Source organism: Ptiloglossa arizonensis, chromosome 8 (assembly GCF_051014685.1).
Source record: "Ptiloglossa arizonensis isolate GNS036 chromosome 8, iyPtiAriz1_principal, whole genome shotgun sequence".
NCBI lineage: Eukaryota > Metazoa > Arthropoda > Insecta > Hymenoptera > Colletidae > Ptiloglossa > Ptiloglossa arizonensis.
In genome coordinates, this window is record NC_135055.1 from 5,094,452 (window position 1) to 5,117,025 (window position 22,574).

At 43.6% G+C, this 22,574-nt stretch overlaps 1 protein-coding gene across 2 annotated transcripts in view; it reads right to left on the reverse strand.

Moving 5' to 3' along the window:
- Positions 1-22,574, reverse strand: part of LOC143150387 (uncharacterized) — a 40,634-nt gene that overhangs the window by 12,346 nt on the left and 5,714 nt on the right. The window contains exons 2-3 of one of the 2 annotated variants that reach the window (XM_076318625.1): positions 14,917-15,959; positions 10,813-12,532 (exon numbers count right to left, since the gene is read on the reverse strand). In XM_076318625.1, coding sequence (XP_076174740.1) covers positions 15,094-15,959 — 866 coding nt within the window. In that variant the 3' untranslated portion in view covers positions 10,813-12,532; positions 14,917-15,093. Of the gene's footprint in view, positions 1-10,812; positions 12,533-14,916; positions 15,960-22,574 lie in introns of those variants that run through there. The other variant, XM_076318624.1, reaches the window with a different exon arrangement.

The window sequence follows — 22,574 nt, forward strand, 5'->3', positions numbered from 1 at the left end:
AAAGGATAATAATAATAATAAAGGATAATAATAATAATAAAGGATAATAATAATAATAATAAAGTATAATAATAATAATAAAGTATAATAATAATAACAATAACAACGATAATAATAAAATAAATACCCTTCGGTGCCCGAGTTAAGGTACGAAGGCACTTTCGCGCGAATAATCGGGCAGTTATGGCCCCGCCGCTTAAACAGTACCAAGTTGTCCGTCCAACTATCCAGATAATCGGCGTTCCGTGGTAATTGCTCGGTCCAACGTTTGCGCCCGAAGTCCAGATTGCCATCAACGCTCCGCGCCAAATATCGCCGACAATTAAACGGGTCCCGGCAATTTGTGCCGTATCGAGACAAACCGAAGTCTGGAAGAGCCCTGGAAGAAAGGAGGAACCCTCCACCTCCCCATCCCGGCCCCTTACAACCCCATCCAGTAATCCTCCATGATCTCGTCAGAGACGCGGGACAACCGAGACGCGTCCGCGTCGCGATGAGAAACAAGCGGGATCGGGCTGAACAAGGAAAGAGAGAAGCGCGGACGCGAAAGATAACGGCTCGTAGCCGATCGATCGATTCGTGGAGGCTTTTGTTCTGTCTACGGTCCCGCTATCCGATTTAACTACGAGCACTGGCTGGAGGCCGCTTGGAATCGAGCACGCCGCCGTAAGAACCGACTTTGTCCCTGCGAAGGCTACAAGCAACCCCTTCCCCCTCCATCTCTCCCCTTGAGCTGAAAAAACATCGTTCGATTGTTTCAAAGGACTTCGGTAAAGTGTACCTAATTTCGACGGTGAATTTTTCAATTATTTTTTTCTACGTAGAAAATCGGTGTTCTGTGTTCGGATCAACGCTGTGGTTAGTTATTACTTACATTTAACGAGGTTAATTTGCTGTGCAAGGTCGTCCAAGAGCTCCTCCCACAGCTTGGATGCCCTCACTCTACACCTCTACGCGTGAGTTCAAAGACACGGACTCTCTGAAGTTGCGACGAGATTAATTGATCGTTCGAGACCAACTAGGAGCTTCCCCCACCACTTGGGTATCCTCACTCTACACCTTTACGCGCGTGTTCGAAGACACGGGACTACCCAGGTTGCGACGAATTCAATTGACCGTTTAAGGTCAGCGGAACTCTCCCCACCACTTCGATATTCCTACCGCTCGGATACCCCCACCACACTACCTTCCATCTCTACGAGCCAGCAGACACGGGCACTGTTTCATTTCTCAAGCGGTTCATTTCATATTTATTTATTGTCTTTACCGCGTTATATTTGTGGTATTATAATAATAGATAATAACAATGATGCGTGTACGAAGTAGAAAATAAATTAAGATATAAGCATTGTACAACCATAACTTAAGGACTATTTATGAAATTAATTACACATGTAAAGTAAAAATATGAAGAATAAAATGTGCAAAGAAACAACCGAAATGTTTTCAAACCTAACCTCACAAACGTTCGTAAAAAAAAAGATGGTCAAACCATCGACCAAATGATTCGATGCCTCATCGATGTTACCTTTTCGTCCAAATCTTCCAAAAATCGCATCGAGGACGAGTAAAACTCACTAGAATCCTAAACCTAACCTCAAAAACCTTCGTAAGAAAATACAAAAGAAAATATTAACCTTCCCCGTAACAAAATCATATACGCCCAAGAATTAAACCATCGATCAAATGCTTGGGCACCTCACCGACATTATCCTTCCGCCCAAATTCCCCCCAAAATGGAATCGGATCGCTTCGAACAATATCTAATCGTAAAAACATCCGTGTCTTTACCCCCCGAATCAATTACCCGATTAACAGATTAAAAACAGACCTCTCAACCATCGCCCTCTGTCCTTGTCCGCGTTGAACCGAGCAGCATCGGGCTCCTATTAAAGTCTGACTAATTAACCGGCGAACGGAATATGAAATATCGCAGAACACGGAGGGGTGTAGGGGGGGAGGCAGAGGACGCGGGACATCTTTTTCGAGGTAAGTATTTTGGTCGTGCGCGCGTGGCTATAAATAAGGCCGCGTGTATGCGCAAAACACAGTGGTGACCTCCCTCCCCCCCATCCTCATCCTGCTCCGTGTTCCGCAGACACGGGACCGACAGCTATTGAGCTATTACACGCTTAAGTGGAACAGCCTGACTGCAGTGGCGTGCCTTGCTGCTTTCAGTGCGTGCGACTCGACGACCTCAAACTGGTAATCCCGTACACGAATCCGAGGACCGCCGCGTTGTTCAAGCGGTTGCACCGAGCTCGCTGCACCGCAAGGCAGACCGGGACAAAGGGAATACGCGGTTGACCATGGGTAATTGGTAACTCTAGCTGGCACGGCGTGCTCCTCGCGGACTTCTTGTGGCTGATAATGAGGTGGTCGACGGGACTTAAGCGCAATGGGCGAGAAACACGCTTTAGACTTGGCCGATGGTGCTTTGAACGAGTTGACGGATGCACCGGGACGACTGGTCTTTCATTACAATGTCGAAGATGTCTTTCTCGGCTTCTTTACCTTTGACTCGGACATCAGGCGACGCGACGCTAACTGGCGCCGCGAAGGGGCGTGAAACATCCCGGCACCGAGGCCTTTGGTTGTCAAGGATAGGATGATTTTGTGGATTCAGTTGGATGCGGAGAAAAAGAGTTCTATTAATAAGTTATCAATTTCCTTCTCAGGGTTGGTCAGGACCGTTGGATGAGAACAATGTTTAGTCTAACAACGCTAATGATTGTGAAGCGCAGTTGAAGATAACAGGACCCCTAGGACGTGGGCTAATATTGAGAAAAAGGCTTTCTTAGCTTTCCATGAGGATTGGGGGTTACCTGGCTTGGATTTTGATGCTAGTTAATGTCACTGTTCATCGATCGTCTAATTACATAAGGATTTGTAGGTGATCAAGGATTAAGAATGTAATAGAAAAGACTGCGAGTCTTCTATCTTTGTATCTGGGGTTAGGTAGGGATCCAGTGGTTAATATTGGTATACCTACAAGCTTATACGATCAGTGTTTGGATAACTGTTAATCATCACTGCAGTTGGAATCGATATCTCTTGTATTGTAAGATACAAGCATAATTGCGCCATCTCTGCACAATTGGCTAAACGATATGTATATCTTTTACAATATTCTTTCAAGCCTGTTAAAGTCTTGTTATGTCTATATTCTATATAAGATATCCTTTGTGACGATCAGACGGACATTTTTATTATATTCCAGACTGCAATAAAGGTAATATGAAAATTATGCACTGTTACATTCCATTAAGTAAACCATACCAAGAAGAAGCCGTCACTTTATGTCCTTGAGTGTCATTGATACTTTCTAGCTTCGATCTAGATACGAGTTACCATCAACCGATTAGGCGATCAATCTAACCAACCTGGTGCATTTACTCCGCAACCTGGCCTACACTAGTCTTCTTCATCCATCGCCAACCGATCCTCCAAATCTTGCGTGTCTTTCTTCCCATGTAAATCGACTTTGCGATTAATTCCAGCGACACATAGACCCAACCAGGTGACCATCGTCCAAATGACCACCGAGATTCCCTCAAATTCAAAAGTCACCGATTTTTCTGACCCCCTTTTTAACTCGGGGGTTCGGATGACGTCATCGTTAATTCGCGACGCTAATGAGCCACGGCCAGAAAATACGGGTCCGGAGTACTAAGAGTCCCGAGACAGATCGTTAATTAGCGCTCTCCCCGTCCCTCTCTGCCCCCTCCCTCTTAACCTCCTCTCACCCGGTCGCCGGCTACTCGTGTTCTCGCCAGCGGAGTTAAGCGTCCTCGAAAAGAGTCTTGGCTCGCGCAGAGGCGTCCGCGGCGAAGTTACGCCACTGTCGGAGGTTCCCAGCGTGGGGTGTGCGAGTGTCGCGCGGGGGTTGGTTATTTCACGGTCCACTCGCTCCACTCACACCCCTTACAGGCGGCAGCGGTGGCGGGCCCCTTCCAAATCCACCCCTAAGAATTAATTCGAGAGAATCGTCCGGCGGCCGAGCGACAGCCACCTCCTCCGCTTCCACTCGGATCATCTTCCCCACCCCCACCCCCGACCACCCTCCCCCCAACCCCATCTGGATCTTTCTTTTCGTCTCTCCTTTCGCATTACCGTTCGCGTCGATCTAACTTCCTCCTGACTCCTGCCTTGATAACGTCGTTTCGAAGGGTCGAGATAAAGGAAGAGGCCTAAATTCCGGGGTAGGGGTGGTAGAGGTATCCTTAAAACCGGGGACACACGTTTTTTTCATTGTCTACGGTTGAACGGACGATAAGACCGATCTCTCACGTCTGCGAGGCTAATTTTCAGGAACTGTAATTTTTCACCGATTCCGGTTTGCACGATTGACCCGTTTTGTGAATAAAAATGTTGTTTGTATTTAATTTTTATAACCGAGGAGCTTTCTGGAAACAGAGTCTATAAAAAGAAATTATGAATCGGGTAAATCGCTTTGGATGTTTTTGTTCTATGAATTACTTTACGATACGAATTTATTACTCGCAATAATAGTATTTGGAAAATTAAATTGACGATTGCGAATCCGTTGAAAATGTAATAATAATCGTATGTTTGCTTCCAGTTCGACTATACAGGATTTAGCGATAAATACTGACTTAATCTTAATTCGTGAAATATTAAAAGAAAATTTGGGGGAAAGATTCTTGGGAAGAATGTGTATCTTATGTGTATAGTAATTAATTAAAGATGATTTACTGAAAAAGGCTCTACAGACCTATTTCCAGAAAATTCCTCAATTTTTTAAGTATACTGTTGTAATTCGTGAGAAACATTTCATGTGTTGTCTATTTAAAAATAGTACAGAAGGTTCGTATAAACATGTATGTTTTATGTTTCCTTGTTTTAGATTTTAAGTGTCTCCACAAGTAAGAAAAACGTTTCGTGTATCGCATAAACAAAGACAGACAGAAAGTATATTTACACGAACCTTTTTCATTGTTTTAAGTGTCAATTCAAGGAACACCCCGTACTTATAGAAAACGTTTTCAAAGCTTCAGTTTTCTGTAACTGTCTCCGGAAAATTATTTTAAACAAAGAATGTAACAAAGGATCGGAGAAATGGTCACGGTAATAGAATGAAATGTAAAATTGAATTGGTAATCACGTATATGTAATGGTGAAAACGCAATGGAAATGTATAATCGAGAATCATCGGAGCTGTATTATTTTATCAATTAAAAAATCGGGCAAAAACCAAGATATATGGCAAACATAAAATTAATTGCTCATTTGTAAAATTGGATTGTTTTCATAAAAAACTGACTATGTTAATACCTACCTATATTATACGTTATATCGGGTCAGTTCGTGCATCCACAGAATACGATGAAACGATATTATTTATTTTTGATAATCGATGTGTATTATTGTCCACGGTGATGTACGAAATTGAGGGACAGTTCTTTCATTTTCTTTGTCTAAAAAGAATATCGAGAGACTTACATTTCGGACTTCACAGAAGAAACAGTAATGGCACGGAGCAGCGACAAGGGAGGAAGAAAAATGAAGCGGCGCAGAATTTGCGAAGAATCGCCCAGAAGCGATAAAAATATTTCACGATGTCGAATCGGCGCATAACTCGTCCATGGAGAGCCAAGCAACCGAGAACTGCAGGTAACCTGTCTATGGCTGGACATTGACAAGTTCACACCATCGTGGAATGTTCAAAATGTTCTGCTCATCAACATTGATGGACGATCGTTGATGATGACGGACGACGAACAGTGCGATAGGATCTCTTATCGAACACGTGGAAAGATATTTTAGACATCCAATCTCGAAAAGTCATCCGTCAGCAACTGGGCAGAGAGTTTTCGAAATAGTGTCACAATATTTACGTTTAAAACTATCCATCCCGAAGCTAACAAAAAGGTTTCAATGAATCTGTACATAGAAACTTTTCATTTCGGTGGTGTATCAAAATTAAATCGATATACAGTGTAGCCTGTAATTTGTGGACTCGTATACCGTTTTCGGTACAATGGAAAAGTTTATATAAACACATGTCCCCTATTTGTCCCCGTTTACGAGATACAACGTATTTTGTGTTATTCGATTACCTTTACAGAAGACGTTCAAAATGATCACCTTGTATTAGCAAGTAAGCTTGTAGACGTCTTGTCACCGGCGTGGTTATCCACTGAATGGCTCCTGGTCGTATGAAAGACACCGAGTATGATTCGTAAACAGACCGATTTCTTGCTGCGAAATTAGCGGTCGACTACGGTTTGTGGAAAGAGAGTCCGCTTTGTTTACCAACTTTCTTATACCTCATAAACGAAGACGTATACGACACGTTTATACGACTTTCTTTCATTACTTTTGGGTGTACATTCTATTCTTGAACTGGGTCCCACAGATTGCAGGACACTTTGTATTTACACATTAGTGTAGAGGAATATGTTTGAAGTCCGGTTAGAAATTGTGAAGTTAGGTCACGGTAAACAAATGGTCTCTTCCAATTGTGTGACTTTAACCTCTTCAGAGGAGTATTTTTCCGTTTTAAATAAATGAAAAACCTGATATTGAGTTATGATAGATATCTATGAATTTTGAAACGATGTGACGCGTGATTGTGAAAGTAATTACTAATGTTCATCGCTAATTTTAGCATTTCTATGTCGCAGTATTTAAAGTGAAAAATATATCTATAATAAATAAGCATACTTGATTCATTTCTAGTAATTGAGATTAACAGGTATATTTTAAGCAAATGGAAAATGTTTAAGAATGACCAACATGGCGGTCATTTAAAACACTTTGTGGAATCACTTGTAAGGTATTAAATCTATCACACTTCGAAAACAGGACCAATGTGAAAAGATGGACCAATATGTTTACCAAAAGTACGTTCTCAGATTCAAGTCCAACTATCCTAGAAACACTCCGCATACTATACTGTATATCGATCTACCAAAAATTACACAGACCAATTTCTCACCAAAGAGATGCTCTTCTTTCGCGTTGAAGCCAAAAACCGCTCCACTCTTGTTCCAAGGAAATGTTCCTGCAGAGAAAAGTATTAAAGGGAAAAGTGACCAGAGACGTGAACAATAGAATCACGATCATTCATTTGTTACTTAACATTAACGATTGATGCGTTAATTTCCATTTTCGTAAATAAATCATTTTGTAACACAACCAAGGTCAGTTTTTATTTCCTCCATGAAAACCATTCCTATTAGGCAGTGTTGATATCCGAGAAATAAGCTGTTTAACTTTGATGCACGTGTTTTAAATCCTCATCTTTGCCACTTTTTCGTTAATTCGAAAATACCTTAAACAAATAATAATAAATCGCGAAATCTTTTACCGTCGAAAAATGAATTTTAACATCAACATTAAAAAACTTACACGAAAAGAACCACTTTAAACCAATTTTAGCACTATTTTTAAACCTTCGTTGGTTTTAAACCTTCATTGTTGCCATTTTTTCGTTCGCTCAAGAATACTTTAAACAAATAATAATAAATCGAGGAATCATCTATCGTCGAAGAATAAATTTTACCGTCACCGTAAAGAAAGTTATACAAAAAAAAAAGGAAAAAGAACTTTGGTCACTTTCCTCCAAATACGTGAACGGTTACTTAAAGTCGGAGTCACACGGGGCTACAAGGGGATTAAACGTTACCCGATGAAACGACGATTACAAAAGAAACGTTCGGGATAACCTAATCTCGACTCGGAATTTCATCCGCGAGAGCGAGATTTCGCGGCTTTTCTATTGTCCCCGATTCCACGAGTTTCTAATTTCGGCATCAAAGCAAGGCGCGAGCGATTTTCTGTCAATTGAACGCGGTCTGGCTTTGGGGCGTCGACAAGGCCGCACTGTGCGCTGTGAGTCGCGCGTGCAGCCGCTCAAAGCGAGGAATATTCCGTCGGCATCCGGCCGTCTAATGGCTCGGGACGCTTAGCGAGGTCCTCCCCCACTCTCGCTCGTACAGTTCCACGAAAATGTCGGCTGCTTAGCTGATATTTTCGCGGTTTTCGCGCGTGGACGGGAAAACGGTCGCCCCTGACCCTAGACCCGCTTGATAAAGAAAAAGCGAACGAAACGAAACTCCGGAGACAATTAGGATTCTAATTTCGCGAACCGAATCCCTGGACACTTGGGGAGGGGAGTGGTGGGGGTAGCTTGAGCGATACGGTAGCCTCGGACCTCGAAACCGAGGGACGATTTTTTCAAACGAGGGCGCCTCTGACCGGGGTAATAAGATTCGAAGAGAACGGTCTGCGCGAAAGCCGAGTGTGGTTCAACCAACCCTTTCTAGGGGGTGTTAAATTTGGTATATTGAATTTTATATGTTTCGAGGGGGAATTTCCAATTCGAGGGCGTGTAAATTTTTTTTTTACCGTCTGAATACACTGTACTAAAAAATATTAAGGCTCGACCGTTTTGAAATTTTGAAATTTGCTTTAATCTATGGAATTTGTGCTCCTTGGATCGGAACGGAAAGCAATTTTATTTGTTATTACAGGTTTGTTTTATGTGCCTTAAATCTGTTAGTTGTTTTGTCACGGAAAAATTGAAATCAATGTACACGTTGTGATTAAAATTTCTTTTATGCGCGATGAAAGATACACTTTGGTAATAGCAGTTGAGCAATATTCTTGTGACAGATTTCCTCGTAAAATTGAGATTAGTTTACCGTATGTAAAATAATTCAAAATGTACTCCTACTGTTGGTAAACGTCTATGATCGGTGTACTGTTTCAAATAAATTAATTTTCACGCCCCCTTTGGATTCTAAGGCACCCCCTACTTTGAAAATACCGATTCGATAGAAGAAGGAAATCATTAGTGCTTCGAAACGTTTGAAATATATTTATATTTAAACCGACACCTAATGTTTTTCCTTTATTGGATTTATACTGAACGAGCAATTTATTCTCGAGTCATGCCCACTCAATTGTTGAGAAAAAAAAGAAAAGCGAAAAAAAATTTGACGACTTAGGATATCGGGACAATAATTTAAGAAAATGATTTGTTGGTTCGGATCGTGAGACATCTTAACAAATTGACTGCCATGTCCTGCGTACACGATACTAATGTTCCAATTATCGTTGTCAATATTAATCTCATAGGGTATTACACACTTAAATGCATAGTTTTATCTAATTGCAAATAAAATTGAAAAAAAGTAATTTCTCTCGTTATAAGTACTGTGCACGGCCCACAAGAAATTACTAAAACAAAGAGAAAACAGAACTATACCTGCGTATCTAGGTATGTTTCTTTTCTTCGTTTCTAATATTTTCAGTCACTTAGATTCGTCTTCCTTTTAAATAAAATTTCGTAAGTCATGCACGGTACTTATAACGAGGGAAATCATATTTCGATACTGATAGACTAGGAAATAAATTCAAATTGCCAAAAGTATATTGCCCTTTTGCAACAATGGGTAAGAAACATGTTGCTAGCAATGTATACTCTTTATCGTTTCAAAAATATAACACTAATAAAACTTAAAATAAATCTGTCGCAATCTCGCAACCGAAGATCAAAATTACGATTCTCTTTGGAAATATTCGACAAAACCAGGTGAGAATAGACCCGAAAAGGGGGGGCGGGGTGTAAAGTTCCCGAATCAAGATGGCAGCCAACGTGTTAAGAAGGCAAAGCTGGCGACGAGAGCGAACCGATCGAAAGGCGTTCCAGTCCTGGAACTGGAACGAACCACGGCCACGTTCTCCGGCGAGTAATCAAAAATCGATCTTTCCTCTCGTCGCGCAGTATGCTACGGGATTATCGGCGTGTATTTACTGGCAAAAGCTTACGAGTGTAACGTACGGTATTTATTTTACACAGGAACGTTCCACTGCGTTCCGACGTGGTTCAGTTTTGCGTTCAGCACAAAAAATTGCTGGCTAAATCCTTTCACGCTCATCCACTCTCGTGGTGCACAAACTCACACGCACATACACACACCCAGGCACACACAGGTACACACTCTCTCTAATTTTCTCTCTCTCCCCCTCTCTCTCTCTCTCTTTTTCTCATTTTCTCTCTGTCTCTTTTTCTCCGTTTCTCTCTGTCTTTCTCGTTTTCTCTCTATCTCTCTCTCTCTCACTCTCTCTCTCTCGTTTTCTCTCCCTCTCTCTCTCGCGTTAATTTTCACGCACACCTTAACAGCTACGAGCGTTTTCCCGATAAAATCTACTTGGTTTTTAGAACGATTCCTCTTTCGCAGCGACCAACGCAATATTTTACAATGGCGGCAAAAACGACGAGGTTTGCCAGCCGGGGTGTCCGCTCGGGGAGAAGTACGGTTTCGACGCCCGGTTTTATACCGCGAACTGTTCGTTCACCACCACCACCCCCTCCCCTCCCTCCCCCATCCCCTCTCACTCTTTTTTTGTTTGTTTTTTCATTCCATGCACATTTCGTTACTCGTCATTGCGGCTCGTTCAAACATCATCGCGGACATTGGATTGAAACGCGGGAATAACGGGCGGAACGCGGTGCTCCGCCGGTATTATAACGGTTACCTCGTTCGTTTAATTTTTTAATTATATCCGCGCCGACCCGGGGGGTGTTTTACGCGCGGGGTTGCAATCGAGCGCTTGTTATTCTTCGTTTACGTATCACCGCGTATTTATCTTTCCGCTTGGACGACTGATCTCCACCCCCTTGTTCTCTTCTCTCCCTCTCGATGTATATGTGTATATATATATATATATATATATATATATATATATATATATATATATATATATATACACACACACACGCGCGCGCGCACATATATATATCTCTCTAGGTGTCTTTCATTCTCTCTCTCTCTCTCTCTCTCTCTCTCTCTCTCTCTCTCTCTCTCTCTGAAAATTTAAATGCCCCGACAATATCCTCGAAGAGATACGCTCGTTTTCTGCACGTCAACCCGCGTAAACCGATTACCCTATCGAGGCGACCCACGTGCGTGGGACGATCAACGGCCTAACGCGTTCGAGCGCCTCGAGCAATCAATGAACACTCTTTTGTACATCGGATGATAGTGTTCGCCCGCTGATAGAGAGTCCCGTGGCCCCCGACACGCTTCTTCTTCGCTTTTGTAACTTTCGAAACGGATCGATTCTCCGCGACGAACCGGACGAATTTGAGGTTAGGGGCGTGGAAATCCCGGGTCGATCGCTTCCGCGGGTTCCCTCGGGGGGGGGGGGGGGGGGCAGTGGCGAGTGTTCTTCGTCGCGTGCCCCACGATCGAGCCGCCAGGATGGCTACTTCCGTTGGAATATTTACACACGCTCGGAGACGTCTGCGGAGCGTTTCGTACTGGTTCTAGAACTAAACTTTGTAACTTTGGATTTATCTTGGTGATAATAATAGTAATAATCGATCACGGTTTAGATTGAAAAATAATTGTCGATAGTTACGATCGATTTTATCGTAATATTTTTGCTACTGGAGCGAGTAAGGGTATGACGGTTATAATTAGCAACTTCGCCATTTTGTGAACTATGGGAGCGGATAAAAATTTATCGAACGGGAGTTGCACGATACAAAATGGATCGTATGAATCTCTTGGAAGATTCAGAAATGTTTATAACGACAATTCTGTCTATTTTTCAGTTTGGTTTTCAAGAGATTCACACTGTAGTGACATGTTCTTTCTCAAGCGCGAAGATCACTGTTGTTTTGTACAGGTTGCTATAATTTTGTATTTACTATCCAATAGAGTTAGTTGAGGCGAATACAGTGTTATTTACAACAAAGAATTTTTGCACGATAAATTGCAATTTCTGTTCGATAAATTGTTCTCTCCTAATAGTTTTCAAGACTCTATGGGTGCCAACTATTAGTAGTTCACCCTGAATGTGATAATTGCTAAAGTCAATGTGTGTCGTCGACAAAGTTCCAGTTTCAGAACTTTCCATGTGCAATAATTTCCAAAAAAGAAAGAGAATAATCTTGGAAGGGTAATTTCATTTTTTAAATTCAAACCACTGTGTCTAAAAAGAAATAAATACCTGCAAACATGCATAATTTCATGAAAATCAGTGTCGAACGCTGTGCAGACGTTCCTCGTCAGACCACTAACACGCAAACAATCAACAATGGCGACCAGACATGACCTAACCTTTTCGCGTTCCAAGCAGCTCGGCCGTTTCGTACGTCAGCCTATTTAAGAAAATCACGATAACAGCGTTGAAAAGCATACAGGGTGTCCCACCTGAAGTGTTACAAGCTGTTTTCTATGAAACTGTTTAAATTGACGATGAAATTGAATTCCATATCAGACGGATAAAGAACAATAACCTCGAAGGAGGGTAAACCAGCTATTCTTTTTAAACGGAATATTAATTGTTGTATTTTCAAATAATAAACAGAAATAGTTTCGGTTGTATATATTGTTTAGTTTTCTTTAAAAAGAAACCCCATGTATTGCCCGTTTTTTAATATAAAACACGAGGGAACTCCTTTAATTAGGACGAGTTGTATTAGGAAGTGTAGGCATGTTCATTGCAACTTTCCCATCAAATGTGAATTAAATAACAATTATCTTCCAATTTCCTAGAATGTACAAGTCCATGTTATGTTAAAATTCTTTTATCCTAACACAAATGGTCAGTATTTAAATACTGTCCTTTTATCGTTGTCTCTGAAGCTAGGCACACTGAGCATAGGGTGACGCAACACAATGTAAAATTTTGTAAACTAACATTCGACACAGAAGCTGCGTGGAAGATTGGACTTCTTCTTAAAACGTTACCAAACTATTATCTGGCTTATAAGAAACGTTGCGTAATTAACAATTTCCCAATCTCAATGAAAGACGGAGCACTAAAAAATATTAAACCAGTATTTTTTTCTATCGGTTAATATCTATGCTCAAGGGGTGAGAACGATTTTTAAAGTAAAATGTTTAGATAAACATTTCAAAAACTAATAAAGATAAACTGAAATGTTAAGTATAAAAGAAGCATCAGGAGATAATACGAACACTTGTGAAATACACTAGATTGTTTTGTGAATAAGAGGTTGGAATACCATTTGTCATTTTCAACTATTAAACACGGAGGTGATTTTATGATAATTTTGGCGACCATATCTTGATATTCAACTAGCCCCACTATTACTTTGAATAGTTGTATTACTGTCAGGGAGTACCTGAGCATTCTAAATGATTAGGTGTATAGTATGCTCATATTGTTTTCCATCATTGCCATTTTTCAAGATGATAGTGCACTCAGTCTTGATTCGAGGAGCATTGAAATAAACTTCACCATTTTCCCTGGTCAGCAAAGTTACTTGATTCAAATATCAGTGTAGAGAGCTTCGACGAACAGGATGGGATGCAGATATACTCCTCCAACATTTATCTAGCAGCTGGAAGACGTTTCGGTAGAAGAATGAAATAACATTCCACTGGGAATTAGTAAAAACTTGTATCAACTTATTCCTAGAATAATAAGAGCTGTGTTGAAGGCAGACAATGGCTCAAATACAGTATTAGTGAAATAATATAGTGTATTTTATAAAGGTGTTCGCATTATTTCTACCTTCATAGAATGACAATCTCCATGGTATGTCTTCCTACTCACGGAAAGTTTGTCCTACTCCTTGTAATAGACGAGGTGTAGTTTCCTTTATTTCACACCCCAATACTTCCACATTTCTAGCACTGACATTCAATAAAATCTATATAATCCAGGAATTGTATTTGAATGTAAAGCATGGTTGCACTACTCAAAGATCTCTCTGACCAACTCCCTGCTCTACTCAAGGATCTCCCAGTGCTACTCAGACATCTCCCTGCACTTTGTTACCCTACATTAGCCTGCGTTACTCAAGGATCACCCTACTTTGTTCAAAAATCTTTCTGCGTCATGTCCCCTAGATTACCCTGCGTTATTCAAGGAGCTCCCTGTATTATTCAAGATGTTCATGTTCTCCCCAAGGATCTCTATCTGTTACTCAGAGATCCTCTGCGTTATTCAAGACTCTTCCCCAAGGATCTCCCGACTCTCGCCAAGGATTTCCCTGCTCTCCTCAAGGATCTCTCTGCACTCTCCAAGGATCTCCCTGGTCTATTTAAATATTTTCCCGCGCCATGTCACCCTGTACACCTCGTATCACTCAAAGATCTCCCTGCTTTTCTCTAGAATCTCTCTGCTCTTCTCGAGGATCTCCTGGCTCTCCCCAAGAATCTCCCCGTTCTACTCAAGTAGAACCATGTCATTCTATACACCTTGGATTATTAAAAGATATTCCTGCTCTACTCAAGGATCTCCCTGCTCTCCTCGAGGATCTCCCTGCGCTCCCCAAGGATTTCCCCGTTCTACTCAAGTAGAACCATGTCACTCTATACACCTTGGATTACTCAAAGATATTCCTGCTCTACTTAAGGACCTCCCTGTTCTCCCTGTTCTACTCAAGTACTTTCCCGTGTCATGTCACTCTACACACCCCGTATTACTCAAGGTCCTGCTCTGCTCAATGATCTCCCTGCTCTTCTCGAGGATCTCCTTGCTCTCCCCAAGGATCTCCCCATTCTACTCAAATAAAACCATGTCACTCTATACACCTTGGGTTACTCAAAGATATTCCTGCTCTACTTAAGGATCTCCCTGCTCTCCCCGTTCTACTCAAGTACTTTTCCGTACCATGTCACTCTATACACCCTGTACTATTCAAAGATATTCCTGCTTTGCTCAAGGATCTCCTTGCTCTCCCCAAGGATCTCCCCGTTCTACTCAAGTGGAACCATGTCACTCTATACACCTTGGATTACTCAAGGATCTCCCTGCTTTCCTAGAGGATCTCCCTGCTCTCCCCAAGGATCTCCCCGCTCTGCTCAAGTAGCTTCCCGCGCAGTGTCATCCTACACAGCTTGTGTTACTCAGGGATCACCCCGCGCTCACATTGTGCCTAGCCTACTTCTTGCGAGAAAATACCTTCGTCGACCCTTCAGGCGGGACACCCCGTGTAACCACCCGTCGTACAATCCATCGCCTCTCCCATACGAACTGCTCTCACTCGTATGCGTGTCTTCCCGCACTTCTCCCTGTCGAATCATCCCACGACGACTACGAAGGCGAAGACGACGTCCGCGCGGAGGAACGTCGAGTTCGCTACGCGTGCGGGTGCGTGTGCGGGTGCGTGTGCGTCGACAGCGTCAGCCCGACGGAGGAGGGCGTGGAGGTGGGCGGAGGGCCGGTTGGCGTCGCGGGGCTGGCGGACAGGTGATGACCGAAGAACGTCGGCCCGGTCGGGGGATAAGGTGGCGCAGCCGGGTGATAATAGCCAGGCGGCGGCGGCGGGACGGGCGGCGGATGATGGACGTGTGCGTGCGGATGGGGATGCGCGTGGGTGTGCGGCAGGGGGTGCTGGTGCGGGTGGGCGGCAAAGAGGAACGCGGGCGCGTAAGGCGAGGGATGAGGCGGCGTGGTGGGCACCGTGGGGCTGTTCACGTCCAGCCCGGGATTCTGTTTCTTCCACTTGGTGCGCCGATTCTGGAACCAGATCTTCACCTGGGTCTCGGTCAGCGAGAGGGAGAGCGCCAGGTTCAGACGCTCGCAGACGGACAGGTATCTGGTGGTCTTGAACTTGTTCTCCAGGGCGACCAGCTGCTCGTATGTGAACGCTGTCCTGGCCCTTCGTGGTTTGCCGCCCGTCCCGCCGCCGCCACTGCCCCCGTTTCCGTTCTGGCTCCCCTGATTCTGGCCCTGACAGCCCTGCGTTTGCACGCTGCCCGACGACGACGAGGACGACGACGATTGTCGTTTCTTGCATCCCGACGACGCTACGTTGCTCGCCACTGTACCGCTGTTCTCCCTACCGGTGTTCGACGACTCTTGATCCGCCCCCTTCATCTCGACGTCCTCGTCCTCCTCCTCCTCCTCCGGGTCCTCGTCCATGTCCTCCATCCCCGTGTCCGGTGTGCCCTCCTCGTCCTCCTGCCCGCTGCCGCAGGCAAACTCGCCCCGCGAGTCCCCGTCTGTAAGCGATAACAAACTGGATCAGCGGGGTAACGTCTACGCGGGGGCAGGAAGATTACCGTGAAGGAAAGCGATACGGTGTTGTGTGACGAAAATTGATTATACCAGGGGGAGGATGAGGAGGAGGAGGAAGAGGGAAGGGGAGGGGGGATAAAATTGCCCCGACGGGTATCGGTTTACCTATGACGGAACGGTAACGCGAGCCAGGATGCTGCTTCGCAACTCCCCCCAACTCCCTGTTTCGCGTTATGGAGGACGCTGTGGTTGCGGAGGATTCGATGGCTGGTCTCGGTTGGACCGAACGGGTGTGACGTAACGCGTTTACTATTGTCTAGTGGAAGTCTTCGAGCAGAGAAAGATAAAGGTGGAGGATGAGAACGAGGGGTAGGTTTCGTTCTGATGTAACAAGTCCAAGTAGTGATTTATGATATGTAGAATATTTGAAAATAAACTGACGAATTAATGCCTAGCTGTGACTATTCACATTGTACCAGCACGTCTGAATACGATTAAATATTCTGTAGAAATTTTAAATACATTAGTATTGGAATATTTCTATTAATATATAATTCAATAACAGAGAAAATATCTCTTGAAAGTCTGAGTGTGGTGAAGCTGAAACGCAGAGTTACGTAAAGATAGGTATAAAATTTAAATTAACATCCTATCGTTATTAATCCCGGATTGCTTTCTTGAAGAATCCACCAGAAACTCGAGGTAAAATATCAATTCCTGAGAAAACGAATGGACATCAAGAGTGGAGTTAGTAGCTTCATCTGGATGCTTCACCTAACCTCAAAAGATGTAACTATTCGTATACCTAAATGGCGCAGTGGAGACAAAAATGGCACAAATATGAAAGCAACGAAAAACAATAATCTGATTTAATTTAAATATCCGAACCTTGACTAATACTACAAATTCTCTAATTGTGTTAGAGTTAACATAGAATGTGCAAAAATTAAACGTACCGTTACACTCATTCGATGTTCCAATATTCTATCGGTGAAACTGATCGAATGCCACAATTGGCTATGGAAAACCCTAACCGCGAATCAAATAAAACTTTCGTCGACGTTCGTGGGAACAATCGTGCCCCATATATATTTATCGCGTGTCCAAGCCGCAAAGGGTCAAACTAGTCGATTTCCACACGCTCGAGAAATACAATTCAGCGAAGGTACACTCACGGCTCCAAGGGAGACGTAAAGAATATTCGAGGAACGAAATCTCTTTTGTAGAAAACCTTTTACGAGACTGCCGCGGTAATATCCGAGCGAGGAACGTTAGTTCGACGCAATCAGTTTAACGAGCCTGTCGTTCAGCCGCAAAGGCTCGCGCCACGTATCGAGGTGCGTTGAAGGAGTCTTCTAGGTTAGAACGCTAAAAAGGAAGCGCTTCTTCACGAATTTTTCCTTCAAACACTAAAGATAATACCTCTCTCAAACTTTGCAAAAAGGTTCTTATATCCTATACATACATACTTCTGCGATTATTGTCCGTTCTAAAATACTAAAAACGGGGACTTTTTTTTATAGAATAATGTATCGAGTACTGAGAAAATTTCTTGCTCGGATAGATAATACATTTCTCATGTTTTATAGAAGTTTCTTAGATAAGTCATACTAGACATCAGTAAGGAGGACATTGTAAACTGAATTCCTGATTATCATAAACGAAGATTCCTGCTGGACCAAAACGACCTAGCCACTTCCCTTAAAGAATTCTCTTTGTCAGATATTAATAATCAGCAGTTCCAATTTTCAAAAATTCCAGAAGACACTGTGCCATTTCTACATGGACATAGAAAATTTAATTGCCGTTCCTTATAGATACACAAAGGTAGTTCATAGAAGATTCCTGGTGAACTAGAGGGACATAGTAAAAAATTCTTTCTCTGCATATTAATAATCAGTCCAATTTTCAAAAATTCCAGAAGACACTGGTCTATTCCCACATGGACATGGTAAATTTAACTCCTGTTCCTTGAGAACGCACAAAAGTAGTTCATGGAAGGGACCAGGTGAATCAGAGGGACCTAGCTCCTCAGCGTCCCATCACGCCAACAACACACTTCCCTTAAAAAATCTCTCCCCAGCATATCGATGACCGACAGTCCCTATCATTGACCATCGCCGAAGACACAACCCTATTTCCACGTAGATACGGGAAATTGCATTCCCGTTCGCAGTAGACCGCGCGAAGGTAGTTCACGGAAGATTCCTGGCGGTTCGGAGAGAGCTGGGCTCTCGCTATCGGCCGACCGCACCAACAAACGATTGAAACGCGCGAACGTCGAAGAGAGGAACGACCGCGCAGGAACGAGGGAAAGAGAAAGAGCGGCCAATCGTTCGCTCAATGAGAGAGGAGATTGGAGATTCAATCAGCACGCAGATGTCCCGGGGACAGATATTCCCTGGCTCCGGTCCGTGGAGGTTGGGGTGCCTCTGGGTGGCCAAGGGGGGAGGTCGGGGGACCGGCGGGGGGGATAGGTCGCCGGATAAAATCAGCGATGGGAAAGAGACGGGGTTACAACGCCCGTTACGGGATCGAGGGAGCGAGAGAGACAGAGACAAACAGAGAGGGACCAGAGGACAGACCGTGGAATATCCAAACCGGCGGAGAGAGGAAGATATGAGAGCGAAGGGAAAAGACGAGCAACAGGGACGAAGACAGAGAGTCGGTGGGACTTTATCCGAATTGGCGTGGCTCGTGGCCCGTAGCCCGGCGCTCGTGCCTGGGGGTTGGAAGTCCGTAGGGGGCGACGGATCGAGAAGGTTTACGCCGTAATGGGATTTGTATCTCGTTAACGCGCGATCGTTCTTGCCCCGGTCGTGCAGCCCGCCGACCGGCTGCCCTTTTCTTCTTCTTTCCTCTGTTTCCTCTTTCTTCGCCCCGTTTTCCACGACCACCCACCTCCCACCCCACAGCGCGGACACCAGAGGGCGCACCAGCTACGCGCGTCGATTGATTGCGTCTAATTGAATTGCGTAATTGATATTGTTTCTCCTGGCGCCCCACCCTCTTTCCACGACCCTGCCGTCGGGTTTTTTCGCTTCGCGGGGTCGTGCATTGTTCGCCCGGTCACCTACGGACTCTGATTATCGCCCCGAGGGGGCGAGGAGGGGGGAGAGAAAAAAGAAATCCCGGGGAACCATGAATATTTCAGGCGCCGGGAAAGAGCTCGACTTTGTTCCAAAACCGCGAATACCGCCTCTTGTACCCCCTTATCCCCCCCCCCCCCTCCCCCCAGCGTGTGTTCTGCACGATTAAACGTCGAACCGGGAACGAGCTCTTATCGAAGAAACGTTTATCTCGTTACGGATCTTCTTCGTTAAGAGTGTACGCCGTCTGTGCGACGAGGAATGATCGTGAGGGGGGATGATAGCGCGACGCGTCCCCTGGGGGCACCCTAAGGGGGCACAGGGGACGCGAGCGCACCCGAGCCAGTCAGGAACACTTATTTCGGTTTTCCTCGTTAAGCACAATGACGGCCGTTTGACGGCGAGTGGCGCGATTTGGGAATAGGCTATGGTGGAGTCGAGGTCCCCGTGGAGGACGCTGGATACTCGGATCGAAGCCGAGGAACGTTAATAGGGGGTACGAACGACGAATCGGGACAAACGGGCCCAGAAACGACGCCGATCGCTAGGGGAACGATGGCGAAAGATTTTGCACGAACGATGCGATATTGATGAGTCCAATAAGAGGGTGGAATTCTGACCCGAGAATGTTTGGGTATTGTGGTGTAACACCATGTGGTGTTCAGAATATGTAGAGGATTAGCAAGCGAAAGAAATGAAAGGAAAGTGTAATACAAAGTGAGCATTCGATGAAAGTCTCATTATTTTTTGTGGATTTATAGTATGGTGTCTACATTAGGCTGTTCCACGAGGGTGGAACTCTGAGCTGGGAATGTTTTAGTATTATGGTGTTAAACAATGTATTATATTGTGGTTAGAATATCTGAAGATCTTAGCAAGTGAAGGAATTGAAAGCTCGAAAGTGATAATATAAAGTGAACATTCGAAGAAAGTATTATTATTGTTTGCAAAGTTATGATAAGCCGTCTGTATCGGACCACTTTGATCAATAGTTAAAATTAATACGATAAACACCGATGGTGCCAATGAGAGGGTGGAATTCTAATTTGGGAATGTTTGAGTATTATATTGTAACATGTTGTTCAAAATAGAAGATTAGTGAGTGAAAGAATTGAGAATTTTAAAGCTACCCCATATAACTATTGTATTTTGCATTATAGAATTACCAGAGTAAGGTTGGTTAAATTCGATCGTATTGGTAAATAGTTGAAATTGTACGATTCTCTATTGTGTTGCCCAATGAATACAATTTAATGTTAGTCTATAATATTTGTCAATTTGTTGTCACCAAAAATAATTCAATTTAGGCAACCTTATTTGATTCTCTATTTGGCCAATCCTTTAATTATTCCGAGCGTTGTATGTGGTTCCAAGTGTAAATTTGGAACATAGAAACATATGGTCACGTGTCTGAAAATACTGTTATGACGTTGAGTGTACCCATTGGGGGGCTCGAGATGATTCCATCTACGTTCGGGTGAATATTAATGATGATTTGAATGTGTGGTGTGGTAATTCTAAACCTCTTTAAGCTTTCGACACAGTCTAGAACATTCTTAATCGTTTTGGACTCACGGGACTGGATTACAGAAGAAAACTTGACGAAATTCTTAGTTACGAATGATTATTAGAAGCGTTAAAAACTGTAAGAAATAAACACTTCAAACAGGTTATTAAACGAGGAAGTGTAATCGACTGCATAGCAGAGTGTAGAGTGTTTTGTAATTATTTATCGATTTGTCGACAAAAATTATTTATAATTTAACGAGTGAGATATTCGTGTACTTAACTCGACCATTCGACTGTGCTACATTTTTCAGATATACAATAAATAGTAACTGTCGAACAACCTGATCTTTAACGATCTATCGAATGCAAAATAAATTCATTTGTTGACCTACATCTATACAGTGTATAAATAACAGGATTCCCTGGTCAAGCCTCGGTGAGTGTATCAACAACATAGAACCAAACGTCAGTTTTTGTGTAATGACATGTTTACCAACAATTTTTAAATAAACACATTCTACTGCCCAAATACTATGAGATCCTTGTTCCTATATCATTAGTTGCGACTAATTAATGGCTGCACAAACTCTATGGATTAGTTCAACAAGAATACAGGATGGCACATCATTTTCTAAAAAACGATTCCAACATTTCTGAGGTTACCATTCGTATCATCAAAGTACTATAGGATATTCTTTCTTATCCCAATAACCAGTTGCATCTATTTGCTAGACAATCCTTGCTGATGAGTTCACAGATACTATAACATCATTTTTTGGAATATATTTCCAAAGTCACCATTCCTTAATGGTCGAATGTACAGGCAACCCAGAATAGCGTACTATCTTTTGGAAAACATTTCTAAGATATCTAAAGTTACCACCAAAGTATCACAAGATCTTCGTTTCTATCCCAATAACTAGTTGCACCTGTTCGACGAAACCAATCTTTATTGATCAATTAACCAACTCTTCAAAATCTATACAAAAATACCACTCTTTAAAGAACATTTTCAATATTTCTAAAGTTACCACCAACGTATCACAAGATCTTTGTTCCCATCCCAATATCTAATTACATCTACTGGATCCCGATTGGTCAGTTCACGAAAATCCTCGCCGATCAATTTACGAAAAACCCAAGACGACGCATCACTCTTTGAGAAACATTTCTGAAGCGACAATTCCTCTGTGAAGAAACGTACCAGCAACCCGGGATGACGCGGTTATCCAAGTTACAATTTCTTCCCATCACTGTACGAACACTGTTCCCAAACCGGCGGAAAAGTTCATTCCGAAAAGAATCACGATAACCCGAGCACCCTCCACAGGTACCCCGCCCAACGATACTCGGTTCCGCGGAACAGTACCTCATGTTTCCCAGAGACTCTTTCAAATTTTTATCCCGTCACCGTTATCGAAGCACCCGACAAACGTAACACGAGCAATTATCGTATCGTTCCTACGACGAGGAACAATGCAACGCGTCCGTGGAACAATACACCGCGTTACGAGTGGAGAATCGTTGCCTTAACGAGCGCGGCAGATACCATCGCTCGTTTCGATAAGAAAAACACAGGGACCGGTTGGATCACGGCGTTTAACGGTATCTCCGGGGCCGAGGCGCGCACCGGTAATTACAATTTTTCCAGAAATCTAGCGGAAAATCCGGGAGCTTTCGAATCACGAGGCAAAATCCAACGTCGAGCAGCCAGGGAGCAAGAGGAGGGGAGGTGCGCGGGGAGAGAGAGTTTCTACGAAACGGGGGTGGCGCGCGCGCGAGCGAACGAGCAACGGCGTAGAGATGGAAGAGGGGGGGAGTCAGGCGGCGCGACGCGGAGGGAGAGAGAGAAGTCATTATGATGCAGAAGAGCCAATTTTCTGGGCGGCTTGGCGCGATGCGACGCGATACGCCGCGATGCTGCGCGATTATCATAACAACCGACGATATTATTCCGTCGCCGGATTTGCCATTCGTGGAGGAGGAGGGAGGGGGGCACAC